This window comes from Aspergillus flavus, chromosome 3, assembly GCF_009017415.1.
Source record: "Aspergillus flavus chromosome 3, complete sequence".
Taxonomy (NCBI): Eukaryota; Fungi; Ascomycota; class Eurotiomycetes; order Eurotiales; family Aspergillaceae; genus Aspergillus; species Aspergillus flavus.
Window position 1 is genome coordinate 1,237,589 of NC_092407.1, and position 16,897 is coordinate 1,254,485.

At 49.0% G+C, this 16,897-nt stretch overlaps 7 protein-coding genes across 7 annotated transcripts; 2 read left to right on the forward strand and 5 right to left on the reverse strand.

Annotated features, from left to right (window-relative positions):
- Positions 1–2,091: 2,091 nt before the first annotated feature.
- Positions 2,092–2,526, reverse strand: F9C07_1382737 (uncharacterized protein). Its single transcript, XM_071508041.1, has one exon. The coding sequence runs from the start codon at positions 2,362–2,364 to the stop codon at positions 2,131–2,133; it is 234 nt and encodes a 77-aa protein (XP_071364887.1). The 5' UTR covers positions 2,365–2,526; the 3' UTR covers positions 2,092–2,130.
- Positions 2,527–3,223: 697 nt separating this feature from the next.
- F9C07_1382741 (uncharacterized protein) lies at positions 3,224–4,875 on the reverse strand. Its single transcript, XM_041285214.2, has one exon. It carries the CDS (start codon positions 4,777–4,779, stop codon positions 3,490–3,492), a length of 1,290 nt encoding a protein of 429 aa, XP_041144270.1. The 5' UTR covers positions 4,780–4,875; the 3' UTR covers positions 3,224–3,489.
- Positions 4,876–5,305: 430 nt separating this feature from the next.
- Positions 5,306–7,258, forward strand: F9C07_1382775 (fungal-specific transcription factor domain-containing protein). Its single transcript, XM_071508042.1, has one exon. The coding sequence runs from the start codon at positions 5,732–5,734 to the stop codon at positions 6,920–6,922; it is 1,191 nt and encodes a 396-aa protein (XP_071364888.1). The 5' UTR covers positions 5,306–5,731; the 3' UTR covers positions 6,923–7,258.
- Positions 7,259–7,295: 37 nt separating this feature from the next.
- Positions 7,296–9,547, forward strand: F9C07_2149084 (amino acid/polyamine transporter I). Its single transcript, XM_041290671.2, has 4 exons — positions 7,296–8,156; positions 8,247–8,446; positions 8,526–9,109; positions 9,192–9,547. The coding sequence occupies exons 1-4, from the start codon at positions 7,596–7,598 to the stop codon at positions 9,383–9,385; spliced, it is 1,539 nt and encodes a 512-aa protein (XP_041144271.2). The 5' UTR covers positions 7,296–7,595; the 3' UTR covers positions 9,386–9,547.
- A 662-nt stretch (positions 9,548–10,209) lies between these two features.
- On the reverse strand, positions 10,210–10,435 carry F9C07_4613 (uncharacterized protein; the record flags this gene model as incomplete). The annotated part of the gene is made up of 2 exons (XM_071511238.1): positions 10,210–10,239; positions 10,316–10,435. 2 exons carry the CDS (start codon positions 10,433–10,435, stop codon positions 10,210–10,212), a joined length of 150 nt encoding a protein of 49 aa, XP_071364889.1.
- A 227-nt stretch (positions 10,436–10,662) lies between these two features.
- F9C07_2104495 (uncharacterized protein) lies at positions 10,663–11,037 on the reverse strand (the record flags this gene model as incomplete). Its single annotated transcript, XM_071508975.1, has 1 exon — positions 10,663–11,037. The coding sequence occupies one exon, from the start codon at positions 11,035–11,037 to the stop codon at positions 10,663–10,665; it is 375 nt and encodes a 124-aa protein (XP_071364890.1).
- Positions 11,038–12,580: 1,543 nt separating this feature from the next.
- Positions 12,581–14,141, reverse strand: F9C07_4614 (putative aldehyde dehydrogenase AldA; the record flags this gene model as incomplete). Its single annotated transcript, XM_041290658.1, has 2 exons — positions 12,581–14,012; positions 14,080–14,141. 2 exons carry the CDS (start codon positions 14,139–14,141, stop codon positions 12,581–12,583), a joined length of 1,494 nt encoding a protein of 497 aa, XP_041144272.1.
- Between the last annotated feature and the right edge of the window lie 2,756 nt (positions 14,142–16,897).

Below are 16,897 nucleotides of genomic sequence, written 5' to 3' on the forward strand. Positions count from 1 at the left end.
CCGATTGATGGCGAAGATTTGGAGCCACGCTCTTGCTCCACTCGGTGAGTGGGGAACAACTACGGTTGTGGTTCAGAAGCGAAGCGAGTGTACACCGACAACGGCAGATATGAGTTGTGATACCGAAGTGCTGCTGACGGTATGTGCCACTTTAGGTAGTGGGTCGTGGAAACAGCTAATCTAGCTGAATCCTATGCCATTATTGTTCGCCATTTCTGCGAGAATGATACTCGGCAACTAGAGCGTTCAATCCGCAAGCAGCATTGTTCTTATGAGACTTCCATTGGCCCATATCATGTAGAGGTGGGTACCTTAATATCTAGCATTGAAGCCTCGTGGAAATGATGTCTGAAAATGGCGCAGTGGAACACTGGTTAAGCCGGCTAAATGCCACAGATCCTATTACGCTACGTAGATATTGAGCGGCCTTTTATACGTTTGACCTGGTAGACTGAAATCACATTGACTTGGACAGAAATAATACACGGATAGTTATGCTTACCGGGGCAGGATGAGAACTTGATTTATTTTCAAACGAGGTGGGGAAGCCGGGTGTGGCTGGCTGAGTTGGTGAACTTACTTAGTCCACCGCAGTGGATACCTTTCTCCGCAGCCGAAGACTGCAAGATAGTGGCGCAGCTGAACAGTTAACCTGATCGGTGAACTGAGATTCGTACCATTTCTGTAGCCAATTTTGGGCAGTTTAGCTTCCTTTGAGCAATTATGTCTTTTCTTTAGGGGTAGTGATGCTCTTAAACCCCCCAACTTTGGCATCTACATCACATATATAATCCCCCCTTTATTCTTATTCCGTGGTCCTCCCAGAAGGATCTATCGGGTCTACTTTTGTTCCAGAATCGGTTGTTTCCAGACAGCAGACCTGGCCTACTACAGTGTAGGGCATAGTGTCGGAAATATGTACTCCACGATTCTTTTAGCTCAACACATAGCTCGCTTCACGTATACTACGTCATGACTTGTGCATATAAGCGTGGAGTTCGGGAGACACATGGTACAGAGCCGGCAATACTGCCTTGAACGCCATACATGGTTCATCAGTGCCGTAGGGGCCGTATTGGACTTACATACAAGAGAGACTTGTTCTGGTGCGAATGTAAAGACGAGTCTTTGGGTCAATCTATGCACTTCTTTTCGCTGCCACTGGTGCTGTTCTGTGGGTGCGAGTCGAGACCATGGTTGGGCCTAACGGGGGTGTGAGTTGGAAATGGCTACAATGATCTACCACTCCTCGATGTTCTACTTATCTGTCGAGGAGCTCTTTGTATGAGTAATAGAAGTTGGTGGAATATGGTTGATCTGCGCAGTGTTTAATACACCTTCTAGTTGAGAGACCGTGGAAAGCCATTATATCTGTCTTAATAACCCAGCAAGTTATACATTATGAGGTCGGTTACCCGATGCTGTAAGTGTGACAATGATGACCAGAGCCACTACAATCATACTGATCTCTATGGTTTAAGTAGTAGAGACAATCGTGTTTCAAAGTGACATCGTTATATGGTCCTGGTATATTCACAGCTAAGCGAAGATGCATTCATTACCCGGCATATGCGAAGTTCCGCCATCCGTTTATGCACAGTGATTAGTGATCTTGGCTTGCCCCTGTCTAAACGGTTCATTCAGAAACACCTCTCACTAGGCATGATCTACAAGCAAGGGGGGCGGGTAGTGCAATGGTCCGATGTATTAGTGACCATGCTTGGGAAGAAGCAACTCCCGGTGAAGCCGATGATAACGTTACCCCGAGAGATTCACTCCTAGGCGGACTTCTAATGATTGATAATCGAGTGTTCCTTATACTAGTGTACGGACCGGCTAGTCAATGCTCCCTCTACTTTATTGAAATAAACTTATATTAATGTAAGGGATATATCTAGCTTTAAGGGAAGAGGTATATTTAGCCAAAATTCATACCCATTCCAGATCTTGCTATTGAGATAGATATCTGCCCATGGGGTTTGCACACGTAGTAAAAGCCACTAGCTCGTCGAATATACTTAAACATACTTCCAAGTCACTCCATGCTCCGTAGTGCAGAACCATTCCTACTAACACGATTTCAAAGCCAATTCTCACGAGGTCCATGTAACATCTTCCCCAAAATCCAAGTCATGTATGTTCTTCATCCTGTTCTGTGCCTCTGGCTGGAACATCCAACTCGTTTTGGACGCCGTACAACCGCCCACACAGCTCTGCCTCCATTCGTTCAGCCGGCGCAGGACCTTCCCTAATCTCCGCCATCATATCTATCCCCGGCGGGAAGTCGAATTCGAATGACGGAACCCCCATCTCCACGCATATTGCACAGCACAGCCTGCTCATAATGACACTGTAACAAGCCATCAACAACACTCAATGGATTGCCTGGCTGTCGACACACGGAATCAAGAATTTTCCCATGATACTCCCACGTCCCCGGCGTGAAGCTTTGGATCCTGTACCCATCGTTCGAGTTCACGGCTATCGAGTAATCGTCCCATCGTGCATGAATGTCTTTACGAAGTAGAATCCCATTCTGAGGTGAGGTTATCCCCGGCGGAGTATTGTATGTGACAAGTTTTGAGTACCCTTGGCTCTGAAAGATACTGTCCAGAGCTAGTGGGAAAATGTGGTCTGTGTCCCACTGAATCCATCTGTCCACACATGCTTCAAGATTTATCTGACCAGTTATAACGCACCGGCCGTCTCGTCTACGGATCTGGTCCTGAAACGCTTTATCTCGAGTTCTTGGTGACACTGAAAGTGTACGGCAACCACGCAGCTACTTAGACCTCTTGTGTGGAGTAGCCCGCCGACTCTCTCTGACCTCCACTTCCTCATCCTCCTCCATGCGATCAAACTGGGAACGCAGGAGGGACGAGCGACGAGTCGGGGTGATAGAGGGTAGTAGCGTTTTGTACTGGTGCACATATCTGCTCCTGGGCTGTAAGGCGTGAGAATATAATGATCTTGTTGTATCTTTCTTTTGGTAGGATCAAAGGTGTGTTTGAGCCGTATAGACGGGTCTCGAACCCGCCGGTTGCGGAGAAGAGGATGTGCAACATGTCTAGGAACTGCTTTCTCGTGAGATTGTCTGCTGCGGCAATGCCTCCTTGGATTTTCACGGGTAGTGTAGGTGGAGGGCTTAAAGAGAGAGAAGTTTGAAGAGTTGATAAGGTTATTAGCAGAAACCCTCCGCCTTTCTATTCCTACTCAGGTCATTATTGTTACTAGACCACTGCCCTAACCATGGAATTACGATTTTAATACCTTACAGTGACTATCTACCGATCACACTTTATTCAATGTAAAAAATGCATTCATTATCAATGGGTATATCTAACGAATATAATAACTCCGTGAATGAGAATATGGGAATTTTCCGAGGAAATTCCGATTTAGCACGCAAAAGGGCTTCACCCCCTTCCTGCTGAACTCAGGGGCTGAGGATAGAGCACAGGTGAATTGGCTATAAGCTGAACATGACGATCAACGGGCAGTTGCATAGTTAGGTGGCCGTAGATATGTATCGTCGTATCTCGGAAGAGTATCGTCCACATAGAATTCGCTCAGCGAAATGCTATCCCCACTGACAAAATTCTTAATAGGAAAAGGGAAAACGGCATTGAAGGACTTCATCCGGGGTCTGCGATCTACAAGCCTTCCGGTTGCCTCGTCAAAGGTATCCTGGCCCGTAATAACTTCCAGTATCAGATTGTGCTCGACTATGACACCGGTTGTTTCACTGGGACTGCAATCGCAGGCCTTTTCCTGGTGATGACATAGGTATGAAGACAAATCTATTCCATCTGATGCCTTCACTTTTGCTGGAATGTTGATGTCAAATGGGATCTCAATCGTATGGTCACCACCTTGTAGTCCTCCATTTGCTACCCAATGGCCTTTCTGCTTTCCTTCACATAATTGCCGTACACGTTGCTCTTTGCAGGTTGTTGTTACTGCCTCTCTTTGCGGGTTACCACCCCTCGAGATGGAGAGGTACTTGACGGTCTCTTCTACCCTCCACTTCAACTCTTTGCCCACCACGTACTTCACTTCCATGTCTCGCGCTCCCTTTGCAATGGTTGAATGGGCCACCCATTCTAGTGAGTACGCTACCTTCATCTCCTCGGGGGTGTCTGTGTATAACTGACTCGGTACCATGGATAATTCCGTCAGCACCCTTTCGCCGGGATACTGTCGGATATGCCGGATCGGTTCAGAGACTACACGGCGTGACATCTTTATTTGCTGCGTGTCCTTCAATATCCTTGTGCTGGATATCGTTGAGGGCGCTACCGTGGCAGTGATCGCATAGGACACACTCCCTAGAACCGTCTCTGTCGTTGGCGGGATGTTGCTCGGTATAGGGAGGTAGAAACTAAATTTCAGCCATGTTTCATCCTCGCCCTCTTTCGGATCTATCTCATCGGGTGCATGGCAGAGGTCATATTGTACCAGTGTCTCAACGTTGGGCTCCGGTTGTGTGGTCGCGTGGGGAGAGTTCTGATTTCTGGATGATTTGTGCTTCGAGTTGCGTTTGAAGAAAAAACTATAGCTCTTATTGTTGCTAGGAACGACGACATCACAGGGCTTGGGTGTCACTGATCGCGTGAAACTAATTTCAAACTTGGGGAAATTCTCCGTGGAGGATCTCAAGCCTGAAGAGGGAACTGCGATGGCAATGGAGCCAGTAATTGGGGGAGCATGGCTCTCACCACCTGACTCCAGCAGAGTATGGGTGCTTGGCACAGTCAATTGTAAGCCCCAGGCTTCCATAGCATCTCATCGAGGTGGTGGAATACTTGTCGAGCAGGATTGGAAGATCGGGAAGAGAAACTCGGGGAGGAGCTTACACTATGTACTAATACTAATTAACAGCGAACCTCTGCTTATGAAGGTCTGTGCACATCAAGCAGAAAGAGCTTCTATTGGTATATCCCATTTCCTGCCCTAACTGCACTGGTGTTAATGGTTAATCTCCCACTCCACGCGTACGTCTCCGGAGTCGGTGGAGACACGCCAAGTGTCCAAACAGGAAGCCAAGCAGGAAATTTTACCTTTTGCGTGATGGTCGGATCCACAAGCCGTCAAGCCTTCCGGCGGGCTTCTCATCGGCAAAACTGCTCCTCTTTGGAAGAGCTATGCAGATTTTGTAAGACTCCGAGCTTAATAGGTCTGGGACTATCAAATCTGTCCCAAGGACGTCAGTGACGCACTGGAAAGCCGTGTCCAATCCTGCTATATCCATGCCAAAATTGCTTGGCCTCACCGGAAATTAGATAAGCAGGGTTTGTAAGCGTGTATTGGACTCAGAAGCGCATCTTTTGCCCCTCGGACCTCCTCGACGATCAGTTCTGACTACCATCGTCTCGTTGTCGAGCGTGATATCAGTTGCCGGTTATGGCCACCAAGGCCCCATCGACGAACGTTGCGTCTAAAGGTAAAACGATGAACCCCATGGAAAAGTATTCCCCAGCACGTCTCACCAACCAATTGTGGCAAGGTAGATTGTCCGAAATGTAAATCACGCCGAATTCAATGTGATAGGACCTTACCCAGTTGCCGAAAGTGCTTGCGGCGAAATTATGAATGTCCCGGCTATGGGTTAATTCTTCGATGGAAGGAAGGTGTCACCAGTGGAGGAAGTCACTCAAGAAGAGATGTACCTATTGACGGCGACTCCAGAGACCCAGTCCATGGGTATCCCCTTGCGCGACCAAACGAGGTTATGCCTCTGATATCAGTAGACCGTGGACCAAGTCCTCCACTTGATAGTTTTTCATGTCAATTGCTGCATCACTTCGACCAAAACATTGCAACGAAGCTCGCATGGGTAGACGGTCCAGAAAACCCATGGCGACAAATTATACTCCCCCTCTCCCATGCGTCGCCGATCGTTCGCTACTCCTTGCTGGCCATGTCGTCGGAAGACCTCACACATAAATATACAGTCGACCGGCCTTACTTTCATCACCTAAAAGCTCAGTCGCTCTATTACCGGGACAGAGTCTTGTCCCACTTACCACAACATCTAGAACGTCTCTTAAAGGCCCCCATTTCCTTAGATTGTGCGAATGAGGCCCGGTTCGTTCTGGCAACGGTTCTCCTTCTCTACAATCTAGAACTGCTCTCGGCAAAGACGACACAATGGCGACTACATATCCAAGGTGCTCGAGCGATCATACAATGGAAGCTTCAGGCTATTGGGCTCCACCGACCTCCCGACGTTGCTGATAACTTTCTCCGTTACGAATACTACTTCACCGCCGTCTTCAACGGCTTAACCACGTTCGATGCCACCTACGATGTTATTGACGATATCCCAATCAACGACAAGATTGCCGTCTTTGGTGACTTTGTCCGGATCATGCACTGTGTCACCCGCGCCGAGCGAATCAACTTCAGCGGCAGTCCAAATACCGAAACGACGCGGGTGGAAGATGTCGTGGGCGAAATTGAAACGGCGAGAGACCGAGCGCTCCAGCTGAATCACATCATCCGGTTCCAATATCCCGACGCGCGGCATGACTTCGAACACCTGACTCACATGTATTATCATGCGAGTTTGATCTACAGTCACCGCGTGCTCTCCGATCCCGCTCCGTCCCAGGAGCTCATTCAGGCTTCTCGAGATGCTATTCTCGATCATCTATCGCATCTCATCGACCTGGCATATTTCGCCCACGACCTGGTTTGGCCATTATTTGTGTGTGGGACGGAGTGCCGGGGTTCCCCGGATAAGCAGGATACCATCGAACGGGCACTTTTAGGGGTAATTCGTCTCAGCGGTAGTCTGGATCGGCGACGAGTCTTGTCATTTCTGAGGATGTTTTGGCAGCTGGACTGCGGAGATCGGGAGGTAAGTTGGATTGAAGTGGCCAGGAGTCGACCGGCAGACTGTAGTTTTATGATTATATGAACCGAACTTTGACTAAAAGAATACTACCAACCCCTCATTTCACCAATCTTTCTGCCTGGGGAATTCACCCCAGAGTCACCGGGTCTTCCCACTATTCCCAAATAGGTGAACCGGGTGGCACAAACAGACTTTAGGCTAACGCTGAGTGGCGACTCAACACTGCCACCACTCCACCGATAGGGACACCGCCTACTGGAAGGGGAAGGTTTGTGGATTGCATAGAGTTAGGCGCCAATCTTATCTCGGAAGCGGCCGACCACGTTGGGAGATTTTAATTTCACGGAGGAGTGGAACTTGGCCGTTGGAGCCTTCGATTCGTATTCCCTCGTCTTAACTTCCCAGAACAGCCACTCAGCGTCTCCCTTCAGATCATCTTCTTTGTTAGTAATAAATCACTCCTATTAATTTCCCTCTTTTTGACCCTTTTTTCTTTTTCTTTTTTTTTTTTTTTTTTTTCTAAAACATTTTCCGACATTCCTCCTGCACGTGCTCTTTTTTCTTTCCGTTTTCTCTTTTTTCTTCTTTTCCCATCATCCCTAAAAGAAGAAGGGAAAAAAATCCACGGCCCTTATGCGATTGATCCATAGCACCTCATTACGCCCAGCGCACCTAAATTGTTTATAGACTTCTAATCGACATCCACATTAAGAAGTCCCCGTACTAGCCAGCCATCATGGACCCGCCCAGGCTAGACAAGATTACGGCTGATTCCAACCTCGAAGCTCTTGGATATACGCCAGAGCTGTCTCGCAATCGATCAACATGGCAGGTCGTCTTCATGGTCTTCATCCTGGCGTCGGTGCCCTACGGTCTATCGACGACGATGTTATACTCGATTGCGGGTGGTGGCTCGGCCAATATGATCTGGGGTTGGATCGTGGTATCCCTGATCATGTTGTGTGTCGCCGCATCGCTCGCTGAGGTTACATCCGTCTATCCCACCGCCGGTGGTGTCTATTACCAAACCTTTGCCCTGTCCCCCGTTAAGTATCGCCGGGTTGCAGCCTGGATCTGTGGCTGGTCATTCATTGCCGGCAACATCACCATCACCTTGGCCGTGAACTTCGCTACAGCCCTGTTTCTGATCGAGAGTCTCAATGTGTTTACCGACGCTACTGGAGTGGGTATCACAGAAGACTTCCAGGCCTATCAGACCTACTTGATCTTTCTAGGCATCACACTCATCTGCCATGTCATTCCTGCCTTTGGGAATAAGTGGTTAACACACCTGGAGGTATATAAAGCTATCATCACAGCGCAAACCTGACCTTGTTTAGCCCCCCGTGCCTATGTCACTAATCTCACTTGTATATTCGACCTTTAGACTTTTGCCATCTTCTGGACCCTGGTAGGCGTTACTGCCATTATCATCACCATTCTGGTCGTCGCCAGTAACGGCAGACACACTGCAAAATATGTCTTCACCGATTTCTCTCCTCAATCCGGCTGGCCCGATGGCTGGTCCTTCTGTATCGGTTTACTCCAAGCTGCCTACGCGCTCTCGGCAACCGGCATGATCACCTCGTAGGCCATTACCATCATTTTATGCCCGTCGCGAAAAGCCCCAAGAAGCCCAAACTAACGTTTATGTCCCGAAAATCAGCATGTGTGAAGAAGTCCGCGCGCCAGCCATTCAAGTTCCCAAAGCAATCGTCGGAGGCCTCATCCTGAACGCCCTGGCCGGTCTTGCCTTTTTGATCCCCATCGCGTTTGTGCTCCCCGATATCTCCTACCTGGCGAATCTCGCATCCGGTCAACCCGTTCCGCCCATTTTCAAAGCCGCCACCGGCAACTCCGCCGGAGCCTTCTGCCTGCTCATCCCGTTGTTGATTCTCGGTATCATCTGTGGTGTAGGTTGTGTAACTGCGGCATCCCGAAGCGTCTGGGCCTTCGCCCGTGATGGAGCCATCCCCGGCTCCAAGTGGTTTAAGAAGGTCGAACCCCGTCTCGACAACATCCCCCTGAACGCGATGCTCCTCGGCATGATAATCGAACTCCTGCTCGGTCTTATCTACTTCGGCTCCACTGCCGCGTATAACGCCTTCTCCGGTGTCGGTGTCATGTTCTTAACCCTTAGTTACGCTTGCCCAGTTGCGGTCTCCCTTATTCTCCGAAAGCGACGGGATATCAAGAACTGCAGCTTCAACCTTGGACCACTCGGTCTGTTCTGTAACATCGTCTGTCTCGGTAAGTGGGCTCGACTTTTCCCTACCACGCACTGGTCTCTACATCCCCAGCTGCCTTCTAACATCTCCGATGTCCAATCTAGCATGGACCTGCCTCGCCATCCCTCTCTTCTCCATGCCCACCTTCATGGCCGTTACGCAGGAAACCATGAACTACGCCTCGGTCGTCTTCGTTGGTTTCTTCATCATCTCTGCCGTGTGGTACTGGGTATGGGGTTATCAGAACTACGCCGGTCCCCCGACCGAAGAGGGTATGGAGGGTGCCCATACTGACTAGTCGACGGTCGTCTTGTTATTGCAAATTTTGCCCTGGCTGAGACGGACGGTGGAGTGCTTGGAATGACGTCTCCATCCGGGTATGTATAGTCAATTTAAATGTATATCAATATAAACAGCCAGATAAGCATTATTTTCTGCGTATCGTTTCTGCTACCTTACCTAGTAGCTATCTGATTCAAGAAATAATGTCCTACAATCGTGTGTAACCCATGGGCTATGGTCTAGTACGATCACAACTCCAACATCTAAGCTCAATGGTGGCGAGATGTCTCGGCATGATCCGGTGGAGAAGGTTTGAGCTTGAACGCCTGAAGCCGACATAGCTGGCAATCCACTGTGAGCTTACCAGCATGAGGCGGAGTCTCATTGGGAGGCTGTCCTCGGCTCTACCGAAACAAATAGTTTCTTACATGTTTGTCCCCATACTTCCGTAACAGAAAGATTGTGGGCAAGCAGTGATAATGTGTGGAACTCATAACTAGGACTATAGCGGCGTCCTATGACCTCCACACTCCTCCCTACAGATGCCTACCCATTCCTTTACAATTACATATCATCCCCTAAACATCACCACCATGACTTCGTGGCCCTCTCGTCTACTCATCAACTTCCGAGGAGCTTTTAATTCTTTCTTAGTACAATCTATCTTACTGCACAGTCTATGCTTCTGTGGCCAGTTTTGAGTCTTCCATCTGCAACCATACATGAGGCCAAGGTCTATATCAAACCAAAAGCCGCATATGTGCCCAGCGTTTGCCCTTTCTCGCAGTCTTCTACTAATTCGCCTTCCATCTTCCATGGACGTAGCACTCACCGATTACTTTATAGCATTTCGGGCTCCTTGTGGGCTGTCTAAGCACAACAGGTACACCACACTCATATAAGATGTAAATACATTCCCTCCGGGTAGTAGCTTCGGGTCACAAACCGAATAAGTCATTATCAGTCCACAGCCAAAGCTAGACTCTCCTTCAGAGCCTACTTCCTCGCTGTTTGTTTCCTGCCGAACAATGCCGCTCACATCTTGAATGTCTTCCGTGTGGCCCATAACCCAGTAACTCGCTCTTCCCGTTTGGCCAGAGGGGCCATGAGGGCTACCACGGCGTGGAGTCTTCATCGGAGCCCTAAAATATCTCCAATTCAATGTGACGTTTCACACTCTGTAAGGTATCCACGGAGCATATCCGACTGTCCATGCAAAAGCTGGTCGATGTTGAAACCCCCGTTATGAAAAGTATCAGCAATCTCCAAACACCGCAACCATGCTCTTTGATACTATGTAGGAGGAATCTGCCCCTCAATATCTCTATCTGCTATCAATGTACGCCAGATATGATCTGGCCCTTCTTCGGGGTTTTCATCAACACCTACCCTGCCAGTAATATCCAGCAGTGGGGTTCGTGAGATGAGCCCCGACGCATTCGTTAACGATACCGCCTCAACTTGGGCTAATTTAAAGCCTTTGATAAACAGTGTGGAGGATACCTGTCGAACGACTTTTAAGTCAGACGCATCGGCTTCCGTCTTACGCTTCTTTCGAGGTGGAGTGGTCTGTCTCGTTGAAATATCTGTGAAATTTATACCCCTAGAAACCTTATACTGCGGAGAACCAACAGGGCCCACGAGGCCTTCTCCATTCCTACCGGTCATTGTAGACCCTGTTTACTCTGAATGACTGGACTTTGCCAAGTGGTTAAACTCCCTACCTTCAACTCTCGAATAATCTTCTAATCTTTCCTTGATATGCACCCAGAATAGAAGCTCCATCCATAGAACCGCCATTCACCACAGTAGACCGATACTCGTTGGTGGGCAAGATCCCTTGAACAGCCTAACACCAAGAAAACCAGCCACTCTCATAAGCTCAGCGAGTGTACACCAGTTTCTGCATGATTCCTATCAATTACCGCTCTTTCTACAAATTCAAAGTCTATTATTCTCAGAATAAACCTCATTGCACGATGACTTTTTTTATCGCTAGCTTCCCCTACCCAGACGCAAACATAGTCTGCCATACAATACACCTCCGGCATTTGAAATATAGTGCACGTTCCAAACCCTATCCACAGACCCTGCAAGATTTAATATTTGTGTCATCTGTGCCACGTACTAGACACGATGAGACTCCAGGAATGAACACACTGGACCTACATTAGCCTGCTGACCAGCCCCTAGGTTAAGCCGGGGATAACTCTAACTCCGAGCTGTATCTTCTACTACCTTGACATTCCCGACATGAAGACGGATTCATCTTCCGGTCTTGAGTAGAATACGATCTTATGATATCAAGGGAATGTGTCATCGTTACCTATGAGATTAACTAAATTAACCGGTGTGATTGAGTGCCTTTTCCATAGAGGATTAGTAACGTGAGAGTTATCACAGGTATCTATTCATAGGCTATATACCAAAGTGCTACTACTAGACTAGTGTCCCCATGGATCGATGCTGGACTGCTTGCTGATCGAACTATAATCGAGATCATCGGATGTTAGTGGGTAGGTATCTATGCTTAGCCTCGTTCAGTGAAACGCTATTGTTCGTTACTAGTATATCTGGAATATATGTAGTGGGCCCTAGATGAATAGATTGGTACTGGAGAAAAGAGACGAGAGGATATATCCACTAGAATAAAATATACTTTTAAAAGCAATCAAAGTATGGGGTTTAGAGTTTAATTACCGGATATATTGTCCTAGGTGTATTACCAGATTTACATGGTCGGATGTGGATTCTTGCAGGGGGTGTGAATCATGTGCAACGATGCATTGTTTCATGGTTCGGGATATTACTATCATGGTGGTGATGAATCTGGGTTGGAGATGGAGCAGGCCTTTCGGTGTATTATCCCCCGAGATGGATCTCGGGGTGGTTTGACCCGAGGATGTTGACCCCGCGGCGTGGGAATGAATTATGGAGACCACATTCTTTAGCTTCGGTTCATGCACTACCGACAAAGCGGTATGTATTCTTTTTACAGTTTTGTTCTGGAAAGTTTCATGGTCTCTATATTTTATTCTATGTTATTGGTTTCTTTTTCACTGGTCAAGAGCTAATTACGGTTCAAGAAAGTCTTGTAGGTAGTCACAATTTCATCGTGAATTCATATCCTATGTTTACATGAAATGACAAAGATCAAAGGCATCGCCAAAATGGAACTTGTAAGAATATTTCATTATTTCATAACTTTCATTTAAGCAAAGAGAGCGTCGCCCAGGCGGTAGTGCACAGTCTTGACCTGGGTGTAGTTCTCAAGGGCGTAGGAGCCCAGTTCACGGCCAAGACCCGACTCCTTGAAGCCACCGAAGGGAGCCTGGTAGTTGATCATGTTGTAGCAGTTGATCCAGACGGTTCCAGCCCGGAGAGAGTTGGAGACGCGGATGGCAGTGTTAACGTTCTTGGTGTGGACGGCGGCGGCAAGACCGTACGAGGAGCTGTTACCAATCTTGATGGCCTCCTCCTCATCCTTGAACTTCTGGATGGTGACGACGGGGCCGAAGATCTCCTCCTTGGCGATCTTCATGTCGCTGTGGACATCGGTGAAGACGGTAGGCTGGATGAAGTAACCCTCGGTTCCGTGACGCTCACCACCGGTGGCAACGGTAGCACCCTCCTGCTTACCGTGGTTGATGTACTCCATGATGCGGTCAAACTGCAGCTGCGAGACCTGAGGGCCCTGGAAGGTGTCGGCAGTGAAGGGGTTGCCGAGCTTGTTGGCAGCGGCGCGCTCCTTGAAGCGGGCAACGAACTTGTCGTGGATGCCCTCCTGGACCAGGATACGGGAACCGGCGCAGCAGCACTGGCCGTGGTTGAAGAAGATACCGAAGTTGGACCAAGAGATAGCGTTATCGATGTCGGCGTCGTCGAAGACAATGTTAGGGGACTTGCCACCCAGCTCCAGAGTGACCTTCTTCAGGTTGCTCTTGGCGGCGGCCTGGAGAATCATACGACCAACCAGGGTCGAACCGGTGAAGGCAATCTTGTCGATATCCATGTGGCTAGAGATAGCAGCACCGGCGACACGGCCGAAGCCAGAGAGGATGTTAACCACACCAGCGGGGAAGCCAGCTTCCTTGATGAGCTTGGCGGCATAGAGACCAGACAGGGGGGTCTGCTCAGCAGTCTTGAGGACAACGACGTTACCGGCAGCGATGGCAGGTCCAATCTTCCAGGACCACATCAGAAGAGGGAAGTTCCAGGGGATGATCTGACCACAGACACCAATGGGCTCGTGGCGGGTGTAGGTAAGAGACTCAGGGTTGGTGTCAATGGTCTGGCCGTGAATCTTATCGGCCCAGCCACCGTAGTAGCGAAGGCAGCCGGCGGCGGCGGCAACATCGCCCTTAGCCATGGTGAAGGCCTTGCCGTTGTCAAGGGCTTCAATAGCAGCCAGGATGTCGCTATCACGCTCGAAGAGGTCGGCCAGCTTGACGAGGAGGCGGCCACGTTCGGAGGGAGTGACCTTGCTCCACTCACCCTCGAAGGCGGCGCGTGCTGCCTTGACGGCATCTTCGACATCATTCTCGTCCGCCTCCTGGACGGCTACAATCGGCTTCTCGTTGGTGGGGTTGATGGTCTCAAAAGTGCGGCCACTCTTAGCCTTGACGAACTCATTGTTGATGAACCTAAATGGTAACCATATGTCAGCAAGGAGTCTCCGACGCCCATAGCAAGGATAGCTGGATAACATACAGGCCCAAGGGCTGCTCGTATTTGGCCGAGGGGGTCTCGATGGTGGTGAAAAGGTCAGCCATGGTGAGAGAGGATACAAAATAAACGAGAAATGGGGTATCACTAGGAAGGAGAGGGGTGTTGGTATGTGTTAAGGAGAGGGGAGATGAGGAGGAGAAGCAACGGTGCCAGGCAAAGGAGGGGAAATCCCAAGGTATTAATACCTTTCAATTGCAGGGCGAATCGACGGGACCGAATAGGTAAGGAGGGGAAAGGTGGGCAAGGAAAAAAGAAAAAAAAAAAAACAAAAAGGAAATACAAATACAAAAAAGAAAAAAGGATTACCCAAAATAAAATCAAGGAGGGGGAATACGAATCAAATTGACTGGAGAAGCTCAGTGATAACTGACACCGAAGAGGAGGGGAGAAGAGTTGATTACTTCCCAAGTTAGCATGGCCCGTATTTTTACCGGTCAGGTTCAGTAATCCGACTGCCATCCGGGGTCATGATTGGCTGAGGTGCCAGGGCCCGAGGCAGTATTGAAGACCGGGAATCCACTATTACCCCACCGTAGCTGTCTTTCCAGACGATCGTGCGGGGTTCCTCAGGCCAGTCAGCGCTTATCCCCGGCCTCTCTGATCCACTCTCGGTCTCTGGAAATTTGGCACCCTATCCGTTTTGATACAACGTCCCTCTCAGCCATGGATTCCCACCAGCTCTGACGCACCAGTACTTCCGCTCTCCGTTTCCGGATCATCTGCCTCTCCGAGAAATTGCATCATCTCTTTTTTTTTTCCTTTTCTTTTTCTTTTTCTGGTTCCCCCGGTTCACCATGGGCGGTTCATGAAACTCTACTCCAAGATCCACGTGGGGTTATGTATGGTGTTTAAACAAGTTTTTAAGCATTCCAGTACTCATGGTTGCGGAGGAGTTAAGGTGGGCATGTACGTATTGTACATACGAATCAAATAGATACAGGGGAAAGCTGCCCCGCTATATCAGCAGCAGCCCAGTACACCCGCCTGCGAATCTTCAAATACCCCAACATGGCAAAGAGATAGCGCAAATTATGCAGACGCCTGGAGTAGATAGTCGCTAATCACTATGTCTATTGAACTATTCTCCTCATCCGTTTCCTACTGGCGATTAGCTCTAGTCTTGGTATCCAACAAGCGTCTCCAGAAGAAGTCTCACTAATCACGACAAATCAATGGGGCGAAAGTCTTACTGAATGAGGTAAAGATTGGTCCAGACCCGGGGCTATTGGAGACCTTTGCTTGCATCTGGTAGGTCGAAGGAGGAACTAGCATTCCTGCACCTAACAAGGTAGTCCGGGAGATAGTCTGTAGCCTGTACTCAGTACCTTGGTGGTAATGAATGATCTTGTAATAGTCCAGTTGCATAATCGTAACTTAGCTGAACACCAATTGGCGGCGTCTGTCATGAGACATAGTGTTTGACTGGAAGAGTGCCAAGTCCCCTCCGTCTCCACTGGACCGGCTGAACTTCCTTCCTGCCGGCGACTTTTGGACTTTAGCTCTGGAATTCCTTAACGGAAGCATCCCAATGAAACACTTCCGGTCACATGCCCCCTGTCCAATCAACGACCTCGATCATTGCATATGTACCTGTATTAAGGTACCAGTAAGTATACTAGCACTAGTAAGTAGTATAGCAGTGCTGTTATGCGGATGGCCACGTGACCGGTCCAGGAGATAAGAGACGATCACTCCGGGGTGAAATCTATCGCAAACTCCTGGCTGCGACGGCGATGACTGATTGACGTTCACCCAATCAGGTGACCCCGGAGATGCAATCGGGCCGCATCGGAACTATAGTATGCCATTTAAGGGCATGGCTTGCGAGGCTTGCGAGGAAGTCCGAAGGAGGGGTCTGGAACAGCAGAAACAATAGGTAACATGATGCAGCGCTAAGCTTCAAACCATAAGAGGACCAGGGTTCACCCGGTATGCAAATAATCCCCCTAAACAAGCTCCCGTACCTTGAATGCCACCCAGCCATAAACCATCGTCCTCAACAGGTCACGGGTCGCGATAAGTGCATATCGGTAGGGATCTGCATCTTTGCATCTTCATCAAGCGCGTTCACGTCTCAGATCGGACCACCGGGGCTCAGCTCATCCTGCCTCAAAGGATTCTAATCCCCCGCGATCCGATCCTTCCGCCGTACTCTCGGGTTACCGGAGACTATCACGGTATTCGACTCGTACCCAAGGGGGACGGGATTTGAATTCTCACATCATCGCGCATAGGAGGCGCTGTCGGAATGTAACACGAGGAGGGGCTTGACAGTATTTGTTAATGCTGGTGGTTGGGAAGTTTTTTTCCCCTTTGGCCGACATGCCCATGGACAGCAGAGCTTATCCCCGCATCCGACGTCAGCCCCATACTCCTCCTGGTGATCCTCCACAAACCTGTAAAGCTTAAAGAATAGACCATCTGCGTTAACGGAACCATAGACTTTTGACGCAATTTAAACAAGGTATATTCTGGAAGACTTCGAGTCAGTTTCGTCGAGTACCCAACTATCTGTGGTCGGGATTCGACAGATGATACCGTGTAGTGAACCCAGGTTTTATAAATGTCGCAACCCGTTCATCCGATGCTGTGATGACTTCCGCGATCGGCCTGTTGGACGAGATGAAGTGTTGGGTTGACTCCATTAGCTGTGACACGTTCCAATTTTCTTCCTGAGGTAGCATTTATCCGCCCCTTCCTCTCTCGGTTGTCAGTGCTCCCTGAAGCTATCGAAAATGATATGTTTGAGTATATGCTTATATATAGGTATGTATCAAAAGTTCGAGGGCAAAAATAAGTC